The sequence below is a fragment of the Dromiciops gliroides genome, chromosome X, assembly GCF_019393635.1.
Source record: "Dromiciops gliroides isolate mDroGli1 chromosome X, mDroGli1.pri, whole genome shotgun sequence".
Classification (NCBI taxonomy): domain Eukaryota; kingdom Metazoa; phylum Chordata; class Mammalia; order Microbiotheria; family Microbiotheriidae; genus Dromiciops; species Dromiciops gliroides.
This window is the reverse complement of record NC_057867.1, coordinates 84,747,368-84,769,580: the sequence shown is the minus strand read 5'-3', so window position 1 is coordinate 84,769,580 and position 22,213 is coordinate 84,747,368. Positions and strand designations below refer to the sequence as shown.

At 36.9% G+C, this 22,213-nt stretch overlaps 1 protein-coding gene across 1 annotated transcript in view; it reads left to right on the top strand.

The window, feature by feature from the left end:
* Nucleotides 1–2,589: 2,589 nt before the first annotated feature.
* Nucleotides 2,590–22,213, top strand: part of LOC122733605 (transcriptional regulator ATRX-like) — a 96,656-nt gene continuing 77,032 nt past the window's right edge. Inside the window, exons 1-8 of the mRNA XM_043974156.1 lie at nt 2,590–2,647; nt 4,091–4,143; nt 4,340–4,461; nt 5,646–5,756; nt 13,818–13,927; nt 16,326–16,393; nt 18,346–20,036; nt 21,160–21,220. Of these exons, the coding sequence (XP_043830091.1) occupies nt 2,630–2,647; nt 4,091–4,143; nt 4,340–4,461; nt 5,646–5,756; nt 13,818–13,927; nt 16,326–16,393; nt 18,346–20,036; nt 21,160–21,220 (2,234 nt within the window). The 5' untranslated portion in view covers nt 2,590–2,629. The remainder of the gene's footprint in view (nt 2,648–4,090; nt 4,144–4,339; nt 4,462–5,645; nt 5,757–13,817; nt 13,928–16,325; nt 16,394–18,345; nt 20,037–21,159; nt 21,221–22,213) is intronic.

The window sequence follows — 22,213 nt, the reverse complement described above, 5'->3', positions numbered from 1 at the left end:
GTGGAGATTATTATAATGAGATGATAATCAATTTATACATACTATAAATATAACTGTCTTTCCTTTCCTTATTTGAGAGATACCTTTCCTAACCGACTGTTAAAAACTTTCATATTTATGGGGGCAGCTAGGTGGCGTAGTGGATAAAGCACTGGCCTTGGATTCAAGAGTACCGGAGTTCAAATCCAGCCTCAGACACATGACACTTAACTAGCTGTGTGACCCTGGGCAAGTCACTTAACCCTCATTGCCCTGCAAAAAAAACAAAAAAAAAAAACAAAACAAAAAAAAACTTTCATATTTTACCACACCACTATTCTGGTTCTCTCCCTGTAGTCACTCACAACTATTGCAATTAAATTTGGGAAACTGAGTCACTGAGTCTTATAATTCTTTTGGGATGACTCCCGATCAATTTGACCCTAAATAGAAGAATACTGATATCTACTCCCAGTGTGGCTGGAGCTTGGTTGTGGAGGGCACAGGAGATTGATTCTCAGATCAGTTGGTGGGCAAAGGGGAGTCCCAGTCATAGTGTGACAGTGGTTGGCCCATAGGGACGCAAACAGGTGGAGAAGAAGGGGTTGAGAGAGAAACAGGCAGGGAATGAGCCTAAGGAACAGAAGGGGATGGAGTCCCAGAAGAGGAGGGTGTGCCAGAAAGGTTAGTAAATCGCTGGAACTTGTGGTGGTTTCCTACCAGCAGGAGGACATCGTCAGACAAATCATTTAATTCCTGAGCCTCCTTAGATTCAGTTGGTTTTGCTGGTCATATTCTGTTCTGTTCCTTTCCTTTTGACATCTGGCTTAAAGCCATAAAGACTAGTATGTATGGATCTTTGTCCATCTCCCTTCACGCCTGCAAAACTTGTCCAGTTGCAAAATGGTATTATAGTTAAGAGTTCCATGTACAGGCCAGTTCTCTTGGGATCCTAACTGATACTTTGGCCAGAAGTGTTAAAATAATGGATCATGCATCTTTCAAACTTTGTAAGTTCTAATTTAGTTCAGTCTCTTAGGATGCACCCCAGAAGTGAACCTTTCGGTACACTTTCTTTCTGTCCCATGGCTATACCCAGATATTGTCCTGTCTAAGGAGAATGGTCTGAAGGTGGTTCAGATGTTAGGTGGAGCTTTCTCAGGGGAGGGAGACGCTGGTTGCCACTCTCATAGAAGAGCCATCCGAGTGCTGGCAAGAGATAAACACACAAACACAAAAGTTCTTACCCAGAAACATGGAGTCCGAGGGTCCGAGTGTGGATCAGACATCTAGCCAAGCTTTTGGTGAGGGAGAGAGACCCAGGCTGCCCATTGCTGTCACTTGCGAAAGCTGACCATCTCTACCTTTCCGTGACTCAAACAGGAGGTTGAGTCAGGTGGGAGAAGAAGAAAAGAAATGCAGAAGGGAGGTTCCTACCTCTGGGTTTTGTGTGCCAAGAGGAAAGAGGAAATTTCCGTACCATTCAACATTGGGTGCCAGTTATGGCACAGGGAAAATGGGGTGGGGGTTTGGGATAGGGGTTAGAGGTTGAGGTTCTTAAGAATACAAATCCAAGAGAATAAGATAATAGTTTATTTAGGGCCTGGGGAAGGGAAACCAAGAGAGAAATACTTGGACATCTGGTGAGAAGGCATGTCACAGACATGTGGCTCTGAGATACCAGTCTCTTCCAGCAGGAGACAGTAGGTGATCTTCTGACTGTAGAAAGTTCTTTTATGAAGGGAGGACCATTCCCCACTCTTGGTGGCTGGGGATCTCTCAAACCATCTCTCTCCCCTTCAGCCACAAAGGCAGCAGTCACACCTAATCTTATGTCCCCAGGGGTGGGGGAGACTGGAATGAAGGGTGATAGTCCTGGAGCTAGCTCAGTCCTGATCAGGTTCCACTTATCTCTTTAGATGTGTCTGTCCTTTGGTTTAGTTTCTAAAGGAGAAGGTTCTTTGATGTACCCCAGAGAATTTCTGGGGTGGCCTGGGCCCATAACATATACTTGTGACAGAAAATTTTTACCGTTTTTTCTTTTCTTTTTAGGATTAGTTGTTCTTTAACCATTTGGCAGAATTTATTTATAAAACTCTCTAGTTGATCTTTTTCTTTGGATGTTATTTTGGGCCTGTTCTTTTTCCAAGATCAGATTCTGTAAGCATTCTGTTAATCTGGGCGATTTGTATTTTTTTTTTTTTTTTTGGTGAGGCAATTAGGGTTAAGTGACTTGCCCAGGATCACACAGCTAGTAAGTGTCAAGTGTCTGAGGCTGGATTTGAACTCACGTCATCCTGACCAGGGCTGGTGCTCTATCCACTGCGCCACCTAGCTGCCCCCATGATTTGTATTCAAAAATACTCATTTACTTGATTCAAAATGTCTTTTTATTGGCATGTAATCCAATGAAATGACTTTGATAATTGATTTCTTTTTTTCGCCTTTTCTTTTTATTTCTAGTAATCTAATTTTTGGGGTTTTTTTTCAATCAAAATACTGAATTGCTTAAAATTAATAATTTGTAAATTAGCTCCTAGTTTCATTTTATTTAAAATTTTCTTAAACATTTTACGATGTGACTTGGTTTATTTTAGTCTTGCATGTTCTTTCTAGATTAAAAACTGGAGCTCTGTGGTGATCTTTTGCAATGGAAAATCTGGGTGAAGTAAGTATATTTTCTCTGAATACAAATTAAAACATTAAAAAATTCTATTATCATTTGTAATTAAAATTGTACAATTAAAAACAAAGATAAAGAGGTCTCCTGGGATGTGAATATGTGAAGAAACTAGCCAGGCAGCTCCCTTTTGAAATTTGGATTCTCAAACTCCATACAAGCTCAAATAAAATTTAATCAAAACTATGTTAATGCTTATCCTTATTATAGCATTTCTAGAACTGTTTGAGTGTTAATAAAGGGGATAAGGCAGTTACAACTAAAATAAGAGTAACTGACAGTCATAGGAATCAATATTAAATTATTATAAACTTTTTGAGACCTTCCAAATAAAACATAGGATAAAGCAAGGATTTCTGCTTTCAACACTATAAATACCAAAACAAATAGTAAGACAGTGGTAAGAATAAGTATAGGCAGATTGGAGATAGTCTGGATAGATGATTTTGTGTATCCCTGCAGTTTAATGTCAGTAGGTTTGTTTCCCCAGCACCAGTTTAGATGCAGTAGGGAAAAGACTGGAAAATGGACAAAGGAAAAGAACAAGTGGTAGGAAGAACTCACAGCCTAGTAGTCATTCTGGACTCCTCAGTCTCTTCACTCTCTATATCCAAAGGGTTGCCCTCAGTATCTCAAATATGTTTCCCCTTCTCATAACTAAGCCACCATCTACCATTCATAATCCTTACTCTCCAGTGCATGCTCTTTGACCAGTTACAGTAGCCTCCTGAATTTCTCTGATTGGCAATGTACAGAGCACTGGGCCTAGAGCCAGAAAGATTCATCTTCCTGATTTCAAAAAAATCTGGCCTCAGAGTTGTGTAACCCTGGGAAAGTTATCTATTCCTGTTTGCTTCCATTTCCTCATTTGTAAAATGAGTTTGATGTGGGATGGAATTAGGGTAAAATTGATCAAGAGTCGTGCCAAAAGAATTACAAGACGCAGTGACTTCGTTTCCCAAGTTTTATTGCAATACTGTGAATGACCACAGGGAGAGAACCAGAAAAGTGGAAAGGTATCTCTCAAATAAGGAAAAGAAAGACAGTTATATTTATAGTATGGATAAATTGATGATCAGTCTCATTATGATAATCTCCACCTTAGGGAGGTACAGGGAGTGCCTGTCCTACTCATTGTAATGTTTTCCGCCTTTGGGAGGTGCAGGGGAGAGCTTATCCTAATTTGGAGTTCTTGGGGGCTTGAGCCAACCCCAAAGATGGGTACCTTTTTAAAAAAATCTGAATTAGAGCTTGGATCTTAGATTTTCCTGAGGGTTTTTGCCTCCTACATCAAGTTGAATAAGGAAATGGCAAATCAATGCAGTATCTTTACCATAAAAAACTTCAAATAGGATCACAAAAAGTTGGACATGAATGAAAAACAAAAACAACTATGAATTCTTTGACATTTATATTTGATTTTTTTTTTAGGGTTGTGGTCATTCTGAAGGAATGGAACCCTTGAAGCCAACATGCTTAAAAAGGTTAGTTGGTGGTTTTGACCAAAATAAATGAATTAAAAAAAAAAAAAAGTACAAACTTACTAAGGATGGCCATGCATAGAAGGTTGTATCAGCTTTATTAACAATATCACTAGGGAAGCCAATTTTCTGAAAACTTGTAGTTCAATATTACCTTGTTCATTTGGCTTAAGTTACATAGATTTTAAATTTTTTTTAGGAAACTTAAAGTTGTTAAAAAACATGTTGACTCTGACAATGGACAGATTGTGGATGAATCTGTAAATAAATTTCAGTCAGGTGAAAATTCAGATATTCATGTTATGAAAAGCTTTACTCAAGGTAAGTTGTATTTTATTTCTATACATATTTGAAAATTAGGGGCAGCTAGGTGGCGCAGTGGATAGAGTAGCAGCCCTGGAGTCAGGAGGACCTGAGTTCAAATGTGGCCTCAGACACTTAATACTTACTAGCTATGTGACCCTGGGCAAGTCACTTTACCCCAATTGCCTCACTAAAAAAAGAAAAAAATAGAAAATTAATACTACTAGTTATTGATAGAAAATTTACTAGAATTGTAGATCTGCACATTTTTTCCTAGATGTACACCTCTTAAGAATGGCTAATCTTAAAAAAAAGAGAGAGAGAGAATGGCTAATCTTGGGCAGCTAGGTGGTGCAGTGGATAAAGCACCAGCCCTGCATTCAGGAGTACCTGAGTTCAAATCCAGCTTCAGACACTTAACACTTACTAGCTGTGTGACCCTGGGCAAGTCACTTAACCCCCATTGCCTCACTTAAAAAAATAAATAAATAAAAATGAATGGCTAATCTTAATCACTTGGGAAATGGCTAAGCAAGCTGTGATATGTAATTGTGATGGAATATTATTTTGCTATAAGAAATGACAAGCAGGATCATTTCAGAAAGACCTGGAAAGACTTATATGAATTAGTGGATAGTCAAAACCTCTAAATAAACAACCAGATCAAAAAAAAGTTCTTGCTCTCAAGGAATTCACATTTTAACATTGAAGAAAACATCCAGACAACTATGTACAAAGAAAATACATGTAGCAGAAACTGGAAGTAGTCTCAGAGGAATAACACTAAGATTAGTACCAAGAAAAGCTTCTTGAAGAAAATAAGACTTTAGGTGAACCTAGGGGAACCAAAAGACAGAAGTGATGGGGGAAGGGAAACCTTGCTGTTAAATATCAGTGGGCCTATTTATCTAATTTACAGATGCAATCTTCTATGTTGTATCCTGATTAGAATGGGAACATCTGGGGATTAGGGACTTGCTTTTCTATTTTTATCACCAGTGTTTGCTATTGTTTTAGAAATTATTAAAAGATAAACTCATAAACATATTATAAGCATTTAGGGGCAGTTAGGTTGCAATGAAGTCTTGTAGCATCTTGCTATAAATTTGCCATTTTGCTTCATCATTTTGTTTTTTCTTCCAACATTTAGGGTTGATTCTAGGCAGTGTTCTTGCATAATGATTATTAATGTCAAATTGTAGGTAATTTGGTTGTACAATCAGAATCAGTGATGAAGAAAGACAAGGATATTCAGCAGCCTGAAGTTAGCAAGAAAAGTAAAATGAAAACTGAAGCTCTCAAAAAACATGTTGGTGAGTAGTTTTAGAAGAAAATTAATTTCAAAGTCCAATTTGTAAAAATAATATAAAGAATATAGAAGGTCATGGGAAGATGCAAACTAATATAAAGTGGCTACCATAGTGTAAATGGAAAGAACAGCAAAAAAATGAAATGGAATATTTTCCATAATTAATAACTTGATTGATATTTTTGGTAGAGTGGCTGGTTTGCTTTTATTATTGTGAGAAATGGGTAGTTGTCTCCTCTCAATGTGGATATAACAGTCAGTCATACTCCCCCTGACCTGTTTGTAGGACAAAGGTCTCAGATCCCCTCCTCCCCCTCAAGGAGCCTTAGGTCCTCTCCAGAGTTCTGTCCATATAAGGAAGTACAAGGTCCACTCCTGAGTTATGCCCATACAAGGAAGAGGGGTGTGAATACTGCGTCCCATTAGAGTTTTTGCGCATAGATTGTAACCCCGACCAGTGATGAAAAAGGGGAAGGTCCATTTGAGTTAGGGACTAGGGTATAAAACAGGGCCTTTTTGGATATCCACTAGCTGCCCACTAGGGTGCCTCCTTAGGAGAAGAAAATAAAGCCTTTGTCACTTTGCTGCTGAATTCCTGAGAATTATTGAGAAGAGGATGGATTTTTCCCTCACAATTATTCACTGCTAGAAGTGATGTCCTGTTCAGTGGGGAGGGGTTGCAGCTGGAAATGAATGCATAATAAAAATAAAAGGTAACAGAAGAATTTTGTAAAAATTAAAAATTATTCATAAGATGTTAACTCCCCATGTTGTGCAAAACTAGACTACCAAAAAAGTGCAACATTTTGGATATCTGCTTTTAAGTATGATATGTGATGTCATATGTGAGAACTGCAAAATTTACTGAGAACTGATTCCCTACCCAGTCCCCTCTTTCCCAGGCAAATGAATTGCCTGGGGTTGACTGTCTTTGTCATTTCCACACTCTTGATGGATTTATGGACCTTTCCCCAAGCAACTTATTCCCTCCCAATGTTCCCCCACCTTACTCCTTGGACTTTATATTATTATGTAAAAAGGGTCCATCTACATTAAGTAGTTTCTATTCAGAGTCAGTAATACCTATACTTAAATTAGGAGCTCTTCTATTATTTCTTTTGTCAAAGGTTCATTTACATTAATTAGCTATTTGTCACTCTGGAGCAATCTTTTGGTTCCCTTTTGTTCTGTTACCCTATTAAAAACCCTGTCCTCTGTTCCCTTCTTTGGGTATTCCTAGCTTCTGAGCTTTGTGATGCCACGAGCTATAGTTCCTCTGCTTATTTTCTCCTATATTGATTGTTTCCTTAATTTCCAGGTTAACATATGATATCATACTTTTAAGTAAAATACTTTGCATTTGTATTGTGTCTAACTTTTAAAAATCTTTTGTAACTTAGTAGTATTTTTTTTCCAATTACATGTAAAAATAGTTTTTAGCATTCATTTTAGTAAGATTTTGAGTTCCAAATTTTCCCCCTTCATCCTTTCCCTCCTCTTCCCAAGACAGCAAGCAATCATTGATAAATGTTATATAGTAAAAAATAAATAATTTTAAACATATATCCACATAAGTCATGTTGTGAGATAAGAATCAGAACAAAAGGCAAAACCCATGATAAAGAAAAAACAAAAAAAATTATGCTTTAATGTACATTCAGACTCCATAGTTCTTTTTCTGGATGTGGAGAGCATTTTCCACCATGAGTATTTTGCTGAGGAGAGCTAAGTCTATCACTATTGATCACCACACAGTGTTGTAGATACTGTGTACAGTGTTCCCTTGGTTCTGCTCATTTCCCTCAGCATCAAGTCATGTAAGTCTTTCCAGGTTTTTCTGAAATCCATCTGCTCATCATTTCTTTTTTCTTTTTCTTTCTTTTTTTTTTTTTTTTTGCAGGGCAGTGAGAGTTAAGTGACTTTGCTAATAAGTGTCAAATGTCTGAGTCCTGATTTGAACTCAGGTCCTCCTCAATCCAGAGCCAGTGCTTTATTCACTGCACCATCTAGCTGCCCACTGCTTATCGTTTCTTATAGCACAGTAGTATTCCATTACATTCATATACCACAGCTTGTTCAGTCATACCCTAATTGATGGACATCCCCTCAATTTCCAATTTCTTTGCCACCACAAAGAGAGCTGCTATAATTTTTTTTTTTGGTGAGATAATTGGGGTTAAGTGACTTGCACGGGGTCACACAGCTAGTAAGTGTCAAGTGTCTAAGGCTGTATTTGAACTCCGGTCCTGCTGATTCCAGTGCTCTATCCACTGCGCCACCTAGCTGCCCCTATAAATATTTTTTTTACATTTGGGTCCTTTTTCCTTTTTTATGATCTCTTTGAGATACAGACCTAGTGGTGGTATTACTGGGTCAAAGGGTATGCAATGGGGCAGCTGGGAGGTGCAGTGGATAAAGCACCTGCTCTTGGTGCAGGAGGACCTGAGATCTGGCCTGAGACAGTTGACACTAACTGAGTGACCCTGGGAAAGTCACTTAACCTCCATTGCCCCACCAAAAAAAAAAGGGGGTATGCACAGCCCCATCGCCCTTTGGTTCCAAAGTGCTCTCCAGAACTGTGAGATTTAAAATTGGATACAAGAGCATAAAACTCCCCTTTAACCTTTCCGTTATTTATCTCCCAGACCAGTAAGTGGAAGAAGCCTCTGATCTTTAGTTAGGTCTTTTATTGTTTCGGAATTACAAGGTGATGTTGATTAGAGAGATAGGAAAGTAGAAATACAAACAAATAGTCTTAGATCTAAGCTTAGTCTATAAACCTGTATAGAACTCACCAAAAACCCATATAGAACTCACCAAAAACCCAAGGCCACCTCTGAGGCTGAGAGCCCCGTCAAGCTCGTGCTGTTATGGAGAACCAGGCCAAGCTGAACCTGAGTTAGCGTCTGTGTGTGCAGCGGAAAAAGACATCACTTCCGTTCTCTCCTTGCCTTTTATGCTCGCACCCCAGAAGTGGAGTGCTTAGCAGAGGGACTGGCGGTTTGTCATGGTCTCCTCCCCGAAAGGGTGGTCCTTCAAAAAACTGGTATCTTTCAGTTATTGTTAACAGACTATTAAGAAAAACTTTCATTTTTTTTACCACAGAATGTTGGATCCGTTTACAGCTCCACCAATAGTGCATTACCGTTCCAGTTTTCCCATACCTTCCCCAACATTTGTCATTTCCCTTTTTTGTCATATTAGCCAATCTGATAGGTATGAGGTAGTACCTCAGAGTAGTGGGGTTTTTTTTTTGTTGTTTTTTTGTTTTAGTGAGGCAGTTGGGGTTAAGTGACTTGCCCAGGGTCACACAGCTAGTAAGTGTTAAAGTGTCTGAGGTCGGATTTGAACTCAGGTACTCCTGACTGCAGGGCCGGTGCTCTATGCACTGCACCACCTAGCTGCCTCTCTCAGAGTAGTTTTAATTTGCATTTCTCCAATCAGTGGTGATTGAGACATTTTTTCATATGGCTATAGTTAGCTTTAATTACTTTTTTTGGTATTTATTTATTTTTGAATAAAAGTATTATGATTATTTTCCAGTTACATGTAGAGATAGTTTTCAACATTTGTTTATATAAGATTTCAAATTTCAAATTTTTCTCCCTCTCTCCCCTCCCTCCCCCCCTCCCCCAGACAGCCTGTAATCTGATACAGGTTATATATATATATATATATATATATATATATATATATATATATATATATATATATATATATATATATATATATATATGTGTGTGTGTGTATATATATATGTGTATATATATATATATAATAACATTAAGCATATTTCTGCATTAGTCATGTTATAAGAGAAGAATCAGAGCAAAAAGGAAAAACTTCAAAAAAAAAAACCAACAGCACCAAAAACAAAAGAAATAGTATGGTTCAATCAGCATCCATACTCCACAACTGTTTTTTTTTTTTTTCTGAATTTGGAGGTCCCTTTCCATCATGAGTCCCCTGGAACTCTCCTGTACCATTGCACTGGTGAGAAGAATCTAGTCTGTCACAGTTGATCAACACACAATCTTGATGATACTGTGTACAATGTTCTCCTGGTTCTGCTCATCTCAATGATCGTCAGTTCATGCACAAGTCCTTCCAGGTTTTCCTGCTCATCCTTCCTTCCTTCCTTCCTTCCTTCCTTCCTTCCTTCCTTCCTTCCTTCCTTCCTTCCTTCCTTCCTTCCTTCCTTCCTTCCTTCCTTCCTTCCTTCCTTCCTTCCTTCCTTCCTTCCTTCCTTCCTTCCTTCCTTCCTTCCTTCCTTCCTTCCTTCCTTCCTTCCTTCCTTCCTTCCTTCCTTCCTTCCTTCCTTCCTTCCTTCCTTCCTTCCTTCCTTCCTTCCTTCCTTCCTTCCTTCCTTCCTTCCTTCCTTCCTTCCTTCCTTCCTTCCTTCCTTCCTTCCTTCCTTCCTTCCTTCCTTCCTTCCTTCCTTCCTTCCTTCCTTCCTTCCTTCCTTCCTTCCTTCCTCCCTTCCTTCCTCCCTCCCTCCCTCCCTCCCTTCCTCCCTTCCTCCCTTCCTCCCTTCCTCCCTTCCTCCCTTCCTCCCTCCCTCCCTCCCTCCCTCCCTCCCTCCCTCCCTCCCTCCCTCCCTCCCTCCCTCCCTCCCTCCCTCCCTCCCTCCCTCCCTCCCTCCCTCCCTCCCAATTGCGGTTAAGTGACTTGCCTAGGGTCACACAGCTAGTAAGTGCCAACCAAGTGTCTGAGGCCAGATTTAAACTCAGGTACTCCTGACTCCAGGGCCGATGTTCTATCCACTGCACCACCTAGCTGCCCTCTGCTCATCGTTTCTTACAGCACAATAGAATTCCATTACATTCATATACCACAACTTGTTCAGCCAGTCCCCAATTGATGAGCAGCCCCATAATTTCCAATTCCTTGCCACCACAAAAAGAGCAGCTATAAATATTTTTGTGCATGCGGGTCATTTTCTCTATTTTTAATCTCTTTGGAAAAAAGACCCAAAAGTAGTATTGCTGGGTCAAAGGGTATGCACAGCTTTATAGACCTTTGGGCATAATTCCAAATTGCTCTCCTGAGTGGTTGGTTCAGTTCACAGTTCCACCAGCAATGCATTAGTGTTCCAGTTTTCCCACAGTTTCTCCAACATTTATTATTTTTCTTTTTTGTAGTATTAGCCAATCTGATAGGTGTCAGGTGATATCTCAGAGTTGTTTTAATTTGCATTTCTCTTAATCAGTAGTGATTTAGAGCATTTTTTCATATGGCAATAGATAGCTTTGATTTCTTCATTAGGAAACTGCCTGTTCATATCCTTTGACCCTTTCTCAATTGGGGAATGACTTGGATTCTTATAAATTTGATTTAGTTCCCTATATATTTTAGAAATGAGGCCTTTATCAGCTTTCGTTTCTTAATCTGAAAACTGCCTGTTCCTATCCTTTGACCATTTCTCAATTGGGTAAGGACTTGTATTTGTATAAGTTTGACTCAGTTCTCTATATATTTGAGAAATAAAGCTTTTATCAGAAATACTGGCTGTAAAAATTGTTTCTCAGCTTTCTGCTTCTCTTGTAATCTTGGTTGCATTGGTTTTGTTTGTGCAAAACCTTTTTCATTTAAAGTAATCAAAATGACCTGTATTGCATTTCATGATGTTCTCTATCTCATCTTTGGTCATAAATTCTTCCCTCTCCATAGATATGATAAATAAACTATTCCTTACTCTTCTAATTTTTCAGTGGCATCACCTTTTATGTCTAAACCATGTACCCATTTTGACCTTAGTTTGGTATACAGTGTTGTTCTATACCTAATTTCTGCCATACTGTTTTCCCAACCTAACCTATTCCATTGATTTTTTTAGTGAGGCAATTGGGGTTAAGTGACTTTGCCCAGGGTCACACAGCTAGTAAGTGTTAAGTGTCTGAGGCCAGATTTGAACTCATGTCCTCCTAACTCCAGGGCCAGTGCTCTATCCACTGTGCCATCTAGCTGTGCCAATAACCAAATAATTTTAATGATTGCTGCTTTATAATACAGTTTTTGATCTGTCTAGGACACCCTTCTTTCCATTTTTTAATTCATTCCCTTTATGTTATTCACAATTTGTTCTTCCAGATGAATTGTGTTACTATTTTTTCCAGCTCTATGGTATGACACTGAATGAGTAAATTATTACAGGTAGAATTTTTATTTTTATTTGGTTCAGCCTACCCATAAACATTTGATATTTTTTCAGTTGTTTAGATCTGATTTTATTTGTGTAAAAAGTACTCTGGAGTAGTGTTCATTTAGTTCCTGGGTTTACCCAGAAAAGAAATCACTGTGTGTACTTTGCCTTGCTGATCAAATTTTAATCTGATACATTCTCTAGGTCTTTGTTAAGGATCTAGATTACTAGTTTACTCTCACTACTTTATTATGATTACTTCTTTCAGAAAGCCTATTGCTTTCTGTCTTCCGGCCTCATTAATCAACTGAACATATTTTCTTTAAAGTTAGCTGATCAGCCAAATTTTCTTCTCTTCTTAAATTCTTATCCACCATGGTATTGTTGGTCAATTTCTGTATATTCTCTCATCAGTGGGTCTTTGTGACATTTCTTGGTTCTTCTATCTTTGTTGTTTTTTGCTGTTCCATTCCATTATTATGTCACCTGTCTCTAAACCCTAATCTGACTGGGGTCTCCTTTTTTAATTCTCCATTCTCTTATGGCCATATCATTTGGCCCTTTTGTTTTTAACTATTTAAAAAATGAAGAAAAACCAAAGCTTAATTCTACTATAATCTTTTCAGACATTCATGTTTGCAGCCTCTGAGGAAACTTGTATTTCTGCCCTTCCCTAACTGTAACGATTGGAATGATGCCACCTGCTGGAGACTTACTGTAGAAGAGTTCCGCCCATGAAGTGAAGGTCTTTGAGGGCAAGACCAGGAGTCTTTTCTTTGGCATCAGGAAGTGACGTTGGGTAGTGGGAGGAAGAAGGAAGAGAGTAGCGCTCTGTCTGACACTCTTTCCTCTGGACTCTGGTGGAGAGCAGAGCTAGAAATGTGCTCTCCCTTTAATAGATAGGAATCTAGGCCTTTCTCTCTTTACCAAATTCTTATTCTCCTTAATAAATGCTTAAAAGTCTAACTCTTGCTAAAGCTTATAATTTATTGGCTACCACTCATTGGACAGTTTAGCTGGAGTTTTAGCCAAATATATGACCAAATATATACTCTAGCCCTCTGCAAGTCTTGACTGAACTATTGGCTTCCCCCAAAGGCAAATCTTTCTGCCTCAAAATTTCTCTGTACTTTGTTGTCACAATAATCTTCCTTTATAGTTGTTCTACTCATGTTATTTCCCTACTTAATAAACTCCTTTTATCTAATCTAGCCTCTAGTATAAAATATATAAACTCAGCATTTGACTTTTAAAGTCCCTAACTTTGTTACCTGTTTTCCATTCTGATTCTACTTTATTTTCATTCTTTAACCGCCCTTCTATTTCTCACACAGGATAGTTCATTTGTTTCTGTTTATTAGTTGTGATTGCTGTGTTCATATATTTGAAAGGCTGCTCCAGGGAAGAAGTAATGTTTCCCTCCTGAGATTAGTTGATGATTAATCTTGGGTGTTTTGCCATTTTGGTAGATAAGAGTTTCAAAACAATTGAATGAAAGTTGTTGAAAAGGTTTGAGGATAGGAAAAATTTTGTACTAATTACAGTTGTCCAGAAATGCAACTGACTGCTCTTGGGATATAGTGAGTTTTCTTGTTACTGGATAATTTTACGCAGAAGAGAATGGATGATATAATTTCAGTCATGCATTGGGAAAGATGTATAGTGATATCCCTTCCAATGATAAACCTTGTTAGTCTGTGTAATTTATGAAACTTGTCCCTAATTTTCTCCAAAGATGCAATAGTAGAATAATATTAATATATATGTGTGTGTTTGTATAACTTTGTAATTAGGATTCCTACTTATTAAACAAATAGCACACTGCAAAAAAGGTATTGAGATATGAAAATACAGTTTCAAGTGTTTTATATAATTTTAAATTTTATTTGCTAATAGATTATGGTTATAATTGAATTGTTTTAGGAGTAAGGCTACATAGAATTGTGAGTTGCACTGCTTGTGGACAACAGGTGAACCATTTTCAGAAGGATTCAGTATATAGGCATCCTGCACTGAATGTCCTTATTTGTAAGGTATGTAGTTACAAAGTGGATGGTCATTTTATTTTCTATAAACTTTTATGCCTTTTATTCTGGAATGGTTGAATAAAGAACAAATCTCTGGTTACATTTAAGATTTCCTTTTATTTATATGAATTCTACAAAATTCGTTTCAGAAGTGGCTTACCATAAATCTCAAACTTGCATAAAAATCACTTTATTAATAAATTGATTAGTTTGGATGAACTGTTCACCTTTTAAAACATGAAAACTAATATATGGACTACTTGTGCCCAACGTGTGGAAGAGCCTTCTAAGCTTTTATCAGGTGCGGTTTGACACACTGTACCTTGACAATGACATAGTGATGTCATTTTGGTTCTCTGATTATGAAGGACAACAACAAACTAACATGTGAAGAGACACACGTTGTTTTTAAAATAAGATGTTTTTGTTTTCCTGAAGTGCTCTGAAAAATGTTGCCCATGTGAATGATTTAAGCCCATTTTAGAGTTATGTCACCTGCTTTTAAGGCATTTTCTTTCTCCTGAAATTTTTTTATATTTATTTTTTTAAGTGAGGCAGTTGGGGTTAAGTGACTAGCCCTGGGTTGCACAACTAGTAAGTGTTAAGTGTCTGAGACTGGATTTGAACTCAGATCCTCCTGACTCCAGGGCCAGTGTGCTCTGTGTAAAGTATTTCTTTAATCCACAGAATTGAAGTTGCTTTGGACAAGAAAAAATATTTAATTAAAATAAAATAAATTTAAAAACCCTAAACCCAATACTGTCCATATTTAACAATTTATGCAATATTCTGTCCTCAGTTGTCTCTGCTTCCAGTGAGAGGAGAATATTTTGAATTATCTCTTTTTTGTTGTAATAATAAAAGTAGTTTTAATAATTGCATTTTATATTATTTTAAACTTTGTAAAGTTTGAAGTAAAACAACTCTGTGAAGCTGGTGTTCTTATTATAATACCTATTTTGCTAATTAAGAAACTCAGAATTAGGTAAGTTACTTGAGGAAGGATTTCTTCTGAAGTCTTCCAGTACTCTATCAACCATGCCACTACTAAGGGTTGGATCTAATTTTTATTGTTATTTCCAATTGTATGATTATAGTAATGTTTTGTATTGTTATTTGGGTGCTATTTATTTTCCTTTTATCAATTTATATGTTTTTCCTTTGAAAATATTTGAATTTTCTTTGAATCAGTTTATTAGTAAAAAAAAATGAGTTTTTCATTGCCTTATTACTACATTCAACAACATTTATCTTTGTGTAATTTAAAATTCTAAATGTGGGTTCTAATCTGTCATGGGGCCCAAAGTACCCCAGAAGTTCTCTGGGGCACATCAAGGAATCTTCTTGAGAAACTAAACCAGAGTGCAGATACCCCTAGAGAGATAAGTGGAACCAGTTTATACCGAGCTGGCTCCAGGATCACCACCCTTCATTCTAGGTCCCCTCAACCCTGGGGCGAAAAGATTAGGTGTGGCTGCTTCCTTTGTGTCCTGTAGAAAGAGATGACTTGAAAGATCTGTAGCCACCCCTCACCCAATTTCCCCAGCTACCACCAGTGGGGGATGGTCCTCCCTCACTAAAGGAACTTTCCATAGTCAGATGGTCACCCCCCATCAGTCCTCTATAGAAGGACCAGCCAGTATCCTGCTCGAGGAGACTGGTATCTCAAAGCCACATGCTTTGTGCCATACCTTTCTCCTTCCTCTTCCTTCCCTTCCCTAAATAAATTACCATCTTATTTTCACTGCTTTAGTGTGCAAGAGGCTGTAATTCTTTAAAGAGGAAATCCTAAGGACCCCTACCCCTAACCCCCTACCCCATTTTCCCCCATAACAAATCTGTACCACCAGTTTGGGGGGAAACTGGCTAAAATCACTGACAAATGAGTTTAGGTTTTTAAAGGGTTTATTAAAAGATTATAAGATAGTAAAGAAAGAGAAAGATGGAAATCCTAGCCTTCCTAAAACTCCCACTTGAAGTCCCCTGCCACCAAACCAGTGTCTCGAACCAAAAGAGGAAGAAGCCCTCTGCCAGCATTGGTTTCCTGCTTTGCGTCCTCCTCCCAGAAATGGGAGGCTCTTCAAGTTGATTGGCTGGTAAGGTTTGATAGACAATACCCACGAGTATACATCACTTCCTGATACCTCACTTCTGACACCAAGGACCTTACTGCATGGCTTGCCCTCAGAAGCCTTTTCCTCATGGCGGAGCTATCCTACAATAACTCCCCAGCAGATGGTGTCACTCCAATTGTTACATCTTAAACATTTTGTTGGAGTATTTCCTAATAATGGGTACACTTTGGTTCTAGTCATCACCCCAGTTTCATGTGTAAAGATATTGTAATGTTAACATTTTAACAGATTTTTTAAAGTGGGTAATTGAATGTTAATTCCTTTTTTAGAATTGCTACAAATATTATATGAGTGATGACATAAGCTGTGATTCTGAAGGAACGGATGAGCAGTGCAGGTAGGAATATAATATAATATCCAGAAAAATAACAAAGCATTCATTCCTAGACCAGCAAAGGACGAAAAGAGCACCCTGGTGTGGCCAAGGGTTTTAGCCTTTTTGGTTATAGCATCATTCAGTTCCATTGATTGATATGACTTGAAAGTGGTCTAAAGAATATGCAAAAGTGCAAATTCCAGTGTCCATTTCCTTTGTTCCTTCTGGTTCCTCACAGACAAGATTTGCTGAAGTTCCTCAAAAACTGGACTTTCTGGAGGTGGGGAGGGGGTTGAGAAAGGATTGTGTTAAGGGTAAAATTCTAGCTAATCTGTCTAAGATACCTAATGAGTGGTTGCCAATAAATAAATGCTGGCTGTAAAAATTGTTTCCCAGTTTTCTTCCTCCCTTTTAATTTTGACTGTATTGCTTCTGTTTGTACAAAACCTTTTCAATTTAATGTAATCAGTCTTCCATCTTGCATTTCATAATATTCTTGTTTGTACATAATATCTCTTATTTGTACATAAATTGTTTTCCTCTCCATAGATCTGAGAGTTAAACTATTCCTTCCTCTCCTAAATTATCTATGGTATCACCCTTTATGTCTAAATCTTGAACCCATTTAGACCTTATTTTTGTATAAGGCATAAGATGCTGGTTTATGTCTGGTTTCTGCCATACTATCTTCCAATTTTCTCAGCAGTTTTTGTCAAATACTGAGGAATTCAAATCTTTAAATAAAAATGCCTTTTTTTTTTTGATGGGGCAATGAGGATTAAGTGACTTGCCCAGGGTCACACAGCTAATAAGTGTCAAAAGTGTCTGAGGCTGAATTTGAACTCAGGTCCTCCTGAAGCCAGGGCTGGTGCTTTATCCACTGCGCCACCTAGCTGCCCTGATTAAAAATGCTTATTATATTAAAAAGAGAATTTTTCTCATTAATGGATTTTTAAACTAAGGTGATGACTCACTTTTCATTATTTTCTTACATCACTTTTATTTCTTTACCTAATTTTTCCTGTATCTCTCTTACTTGACTTTTAAATTTTAAATTTTTTTCTTTAAGCTTTTTCCAGGAATTCTTTTTGGGGATGAGACCGAGTCACATTTTTCTTTGTGGCTTTGAATATGGAAGTTTTGACTTTGCTGTCTTTTGAATTTGTGTTTTGATTTTCCCTGTCAACAAAGTAATTTCTCATTAGGCTCTTTTTTGTTTTTTGCTTATTTTTCCAGCCTATTTCTTACATGTTAACTTTGTGTTAAAGTTGGGCTGTGTTCCTGGGGTGAAAGGAGCATTGTTCCAGGCTTCAGATTTTTTGTTCTGTTTTCATCAGAGATTGTTCTGGTTATGTGTAAATTTTCCATATTTCCATGATGTTATGATCTAAAGAGTGGTGTGGTCACTGATTTCCTGGCATGTACACTTGCATGTGAGTGAAGACAGGATCTCTTCTGGATTGGAACTATGAACTATCTTGCTCTAGTATGCTAGTATTCTTGCCTTTGGGTTGTTAGGTGAATGTGTATACAGCAAAGTCATGAACCTAGTGCTAGCTAAAGGTCCCCTATAATTTCTGTCTGACCAGTTTCCCAACCCCTTTATCCTATGAAAACAGCTGCTGTTGTCACTGATTCAGTTGTTACCTAAATCATATGTGGAAGGCCCAAACCTGGTTGCCTTGGACTGGAATATTGTTTCATGTTTTACATTTGTTAGTTTTTCCATTCCAGAATTTATTTTGAGCCATTATTTTAAAGTTGTAAAAATGTTTGGATGGGAGAGGTTGGATGAGTCCTTGCCTTTCCTCATCCATCTTGAATCCAAGTATATATGTATATAATCTTTTTTTAAAAGTTCAGATATATTAAGTTTTTAAAATTAGATTTTTATTCCTGATTAATTTTTAAAATTTTTCAATAGCTGTTTTCCTAGGATTGATGCTTTACATTTTTTTATTTATATATTTCAGATGGTGTGCAGAAGGTGGAAATTTAATTTGTTGTGACACTTGCCATAATGCGTTTTGCAAAAATTGCATTTGGCGCAATCTAGGGCGAAAGGAGATTTCAAAAATAATGGATAAAAACAGTCAGTGGCATTGCTATATTTGCCACCCTGAGCCTTTGTTAGATTTGGTTACTGTATGTGACAGTGTATTTGAGAATTTATCACAACAGAATAAAAAGAGTGGTAAGACAAGTGAACATCCACATAAATTCCACCGTCCCACCAAAGATGGAACTTGTACTGAAGAAAAACATCAATCAGATGATTCTTACTCTGATTCTGTAACATCATTCATGGTTCTAAAAGACTTGATTAAAGAGACAAAGAAGTTGGTTGAGAACACTGCAAATGTGAAGTCTAGTTTTATGACTTTTTTGGAAGAAGCTGCCAGTAGTTCAGGAATTAGCCCAGTTATGAAGTTAAATCAGTTGAAAGCCATTAGATCTGTGGTGAGTGATATAAATAAGGCTCATAAGACATTAGAAGAATGCTTGAACAAGGGGCTAAGAGGCTTGGATGTTAGAGACAAGGAAGAAAATATTGAAGAAAGAAAAAATGAGAATGTTAAGAAAGATACTAAAATTAAAAATGTAGATGAAAACTACGAAGTGGAAAATAAAGTTGTTATGAAAACAGAAGAGTTTTTGCATGATAAAACTGATTCAGATATATTGATTCCAACAGCAGTAACTGGTGAAGTTAAGAATGAACAGTTTCAACTTCCCTGGACATCTAAATCTTTAGATATAGACATTATGCATATTCCTTTTTCAGGACCTGAACATATTTTTGAGAATCTAGAAACTTCAGTAAATATCCAGAAGGATGAAAATACTGAAATATACAAGAACCCAGAAAATGGCTCTTTAAAAACAAATGAACCCTCAAAAGTTGGCAAAAGAAGGTTGAAGTTAAAGATATTAGCCAAAGAGACAAAGAAATGTATTAAGCTTTCTCCTGCTTCCATATCAGATTCCTCACTGAAAGACTCTGTAAGTCAAGAGAAAAGAGAAGAGAAATATCAGCAGGAGACCAGTATTACAGAAATTATTGAAGTCCTCAAGGAAAAGACTATTCCTGAAAATTACTCTGAATTTTTTAGGGAAGAAACAGACCTTCAGCAATCACCACTTATAAAATCAACACCTTTAATTGGACAAATAGAAAAGGACCTTGTTACATCTAACTCAGAAGAAAGTGATGAAAACTGTAAAGCAGAATCATCAGGACTGTGGGAAAAAAAAGGTAGACAAAATTCTTTGCCTCATGTTGAAGAAAAGTTCAAAGAATCCAGTTCAGATTCAGATGAAAAGTCAGTTATGTGCAAAGAGTCTGCTGAGGTGAATAAGAGTTCTTCAGGGTCAGATACTGATTTAAAATCTGACAGTATTCAAAAGAAAGTTGTATCTAAGGCAAAACATCACAAGCTTAAATGTGATAAAGCAAAACAAAAAAAAGACTCCACTTCTGATTCAGGTGATGATGATAAAAAAAGAAAAGCCTCTAAATTTTCCATTGCAGAAGATGCCAAGAAACAGCAGAATGAAAATGCTTTTGTATCCTCATCTTCTGACATATATGACAGTGATAAATCTCTAATGACAGTTATGGAAAATACTGATGCATCAAATACTGGATATTTTCAGTTGCCAGGTATGTAAAAAAGTTTAACTTATTAGAGACACTTTTACTTCTTTTTCTGTGTGAAGATAATCTAAAGCTACCTTATTAACAAAAGGGAGAGGGTGTACGGTTATCATGATGCTCTTTTTTATATGTAAAACACAATTTTCCTTTTATCAACCCTGTCATTAAAAGAAATTATATCGGGGGCAGCTAGGTGGCGCAGTGGATAGCATACCAGCCCTGGAGTCAGGAGTACCTGAGTTCAAATGTGGCCTCAGACACTTAACACTTACTAGCTGTGTGACCCTGGGCAAGTCACTTAACCCCAATTGCCTCACTAAAAAAAAAAAAAGAAATCATATCTTGATTGTGGAAAGAATCATTATTCTCATTTTACATAGGAGTAAATGGAGAGTTGGTACATAAGTATGGAAATTTGGGCAGGAGAGCTGTAGTGAATTTAGAGTTAGAAGGTTTTGTCCTGGCACTCATATAACCTTGGTAAAGTCATCTCCTTTTACCTAAGAGAGTTAAAGTAGATGCTCTGAAAATCTGACTTTAAAATCTAATTTTTTTAACCTCATTTACCTCTCAGATACTATATTGCTTTTTCTAACCAAGGCACTGCACTTGAGATTTTCTAGCTTGCTTTCTTTTCAGGATCCCAACTCCAGTTCTCTCTAAAGAATTTTTAAAAGGAAGTGGGTTTCTTGTAGGTATGTCATAATATGAACCTAAGTTACTTTCCCTTCCTGGGCCTTAGGGTTTCCCTTTTGTGATATAATAAAATTCCTTAAGGCCCTAATATCCAGAAATTATTGAGTGTCTTTTTCTGGTGGTTCTCAGTGCTTGCCTTTGTTAATTTAGATGAATTAGCAGGTTATCTTTAAGGTACCTTTCAGTCATATTATTCCCAGGTCTTGTGAAATTATACTGTTGCTAAGATTAAATATTGTCTGTAGATGAATCTTAAGAGGCTATAAAAGAGTTTTTATAACATTTTTATTTTCCTGAAAAAACAAACAAACGAGCATATCTCCACTTTTCCATAGCAAAATATAATTTTTTTCTCTTTACATGGTATCTTAAAGCTTTGTAAACTAAATCCAACACAAGTACTTTGATTTTTTTTTTTTTGTTTTCATTCAAGGTAATGAAATAAACCCTGTGTTTGCTCCTGTCTTAATGGAAGATGATGATCCTGAGAATAGGTACGGTTTCATTCCTAAAGTTTTAATTAATTGTAATAGCTATTGTTATGACATGCGAAAACTGAAAATCAGCAAGAATTTTGTTAGAAAACTTTGTCATGATGAAAAATTTAAATTTATAGAATTAATTTTTAAATTAATTGTTTAATTTATTAAATTTAACAATAAAAATCATGAATGATTTATATATTTATAGCACATCCATTAATTATTTATATTCATTAGCACAAAAATTGCATATATTTTTAAATTTGTATATTAGATGTAACATTAACTTTAACGATAAATATGTATTTGACTAAGGAATGAGAACTTTTATTTACATGAGATTTATTTAGCAGTGTTTCACTTAATCACACTTAATATAGAATTATATGATTATATATATACATATATATACACACACACACACTCATATATTTAAACCTTGATTTTATGACACTGGATTAATTTAATTTTTTTTCCTTTTTTTTTTTTTTTTTTAGTGAGGCAATTGGGGTTAAGTGACTTGCCCAGGGTCACACAGCTAGTAAGTGTTAAGTGTCTGAAGCCGGGTTTGAACTCAGGTCCTCCTGACTCCAGGGCTGGTGCTCTATCCACTGTGCCACCTAGCTGCCCCTTGGATTAATTTATTTTTGATCCTAAGAAAGCATTTTAAGACTTTACAGGGGCAGCTAGGTGGTGAATCCAGCCTTGAATTCAGGAGGACCTGAGTTCAAACCCAGCCTCAGACATTTATTAGCTGTGTGACCCTGGGCAAGTCACTTAATCCCCATTGCCCTGGGGGGGAAAAAAGCCTTTACAATAATCAGCATAATGGCAAAGAAGGTTTTACCCAGTTAATACATATTTTATTGTTCATATTTTAAGTCTTTTATTTAAAAGTAATAAATCAAAAAAGTAGATTAATTGGTATTTTGAGGTAATTTTCTTATTCAAATTCATGTATATACATTGTGCCCATGGTACTTCATTTTAAAGAAAAATTGTTAT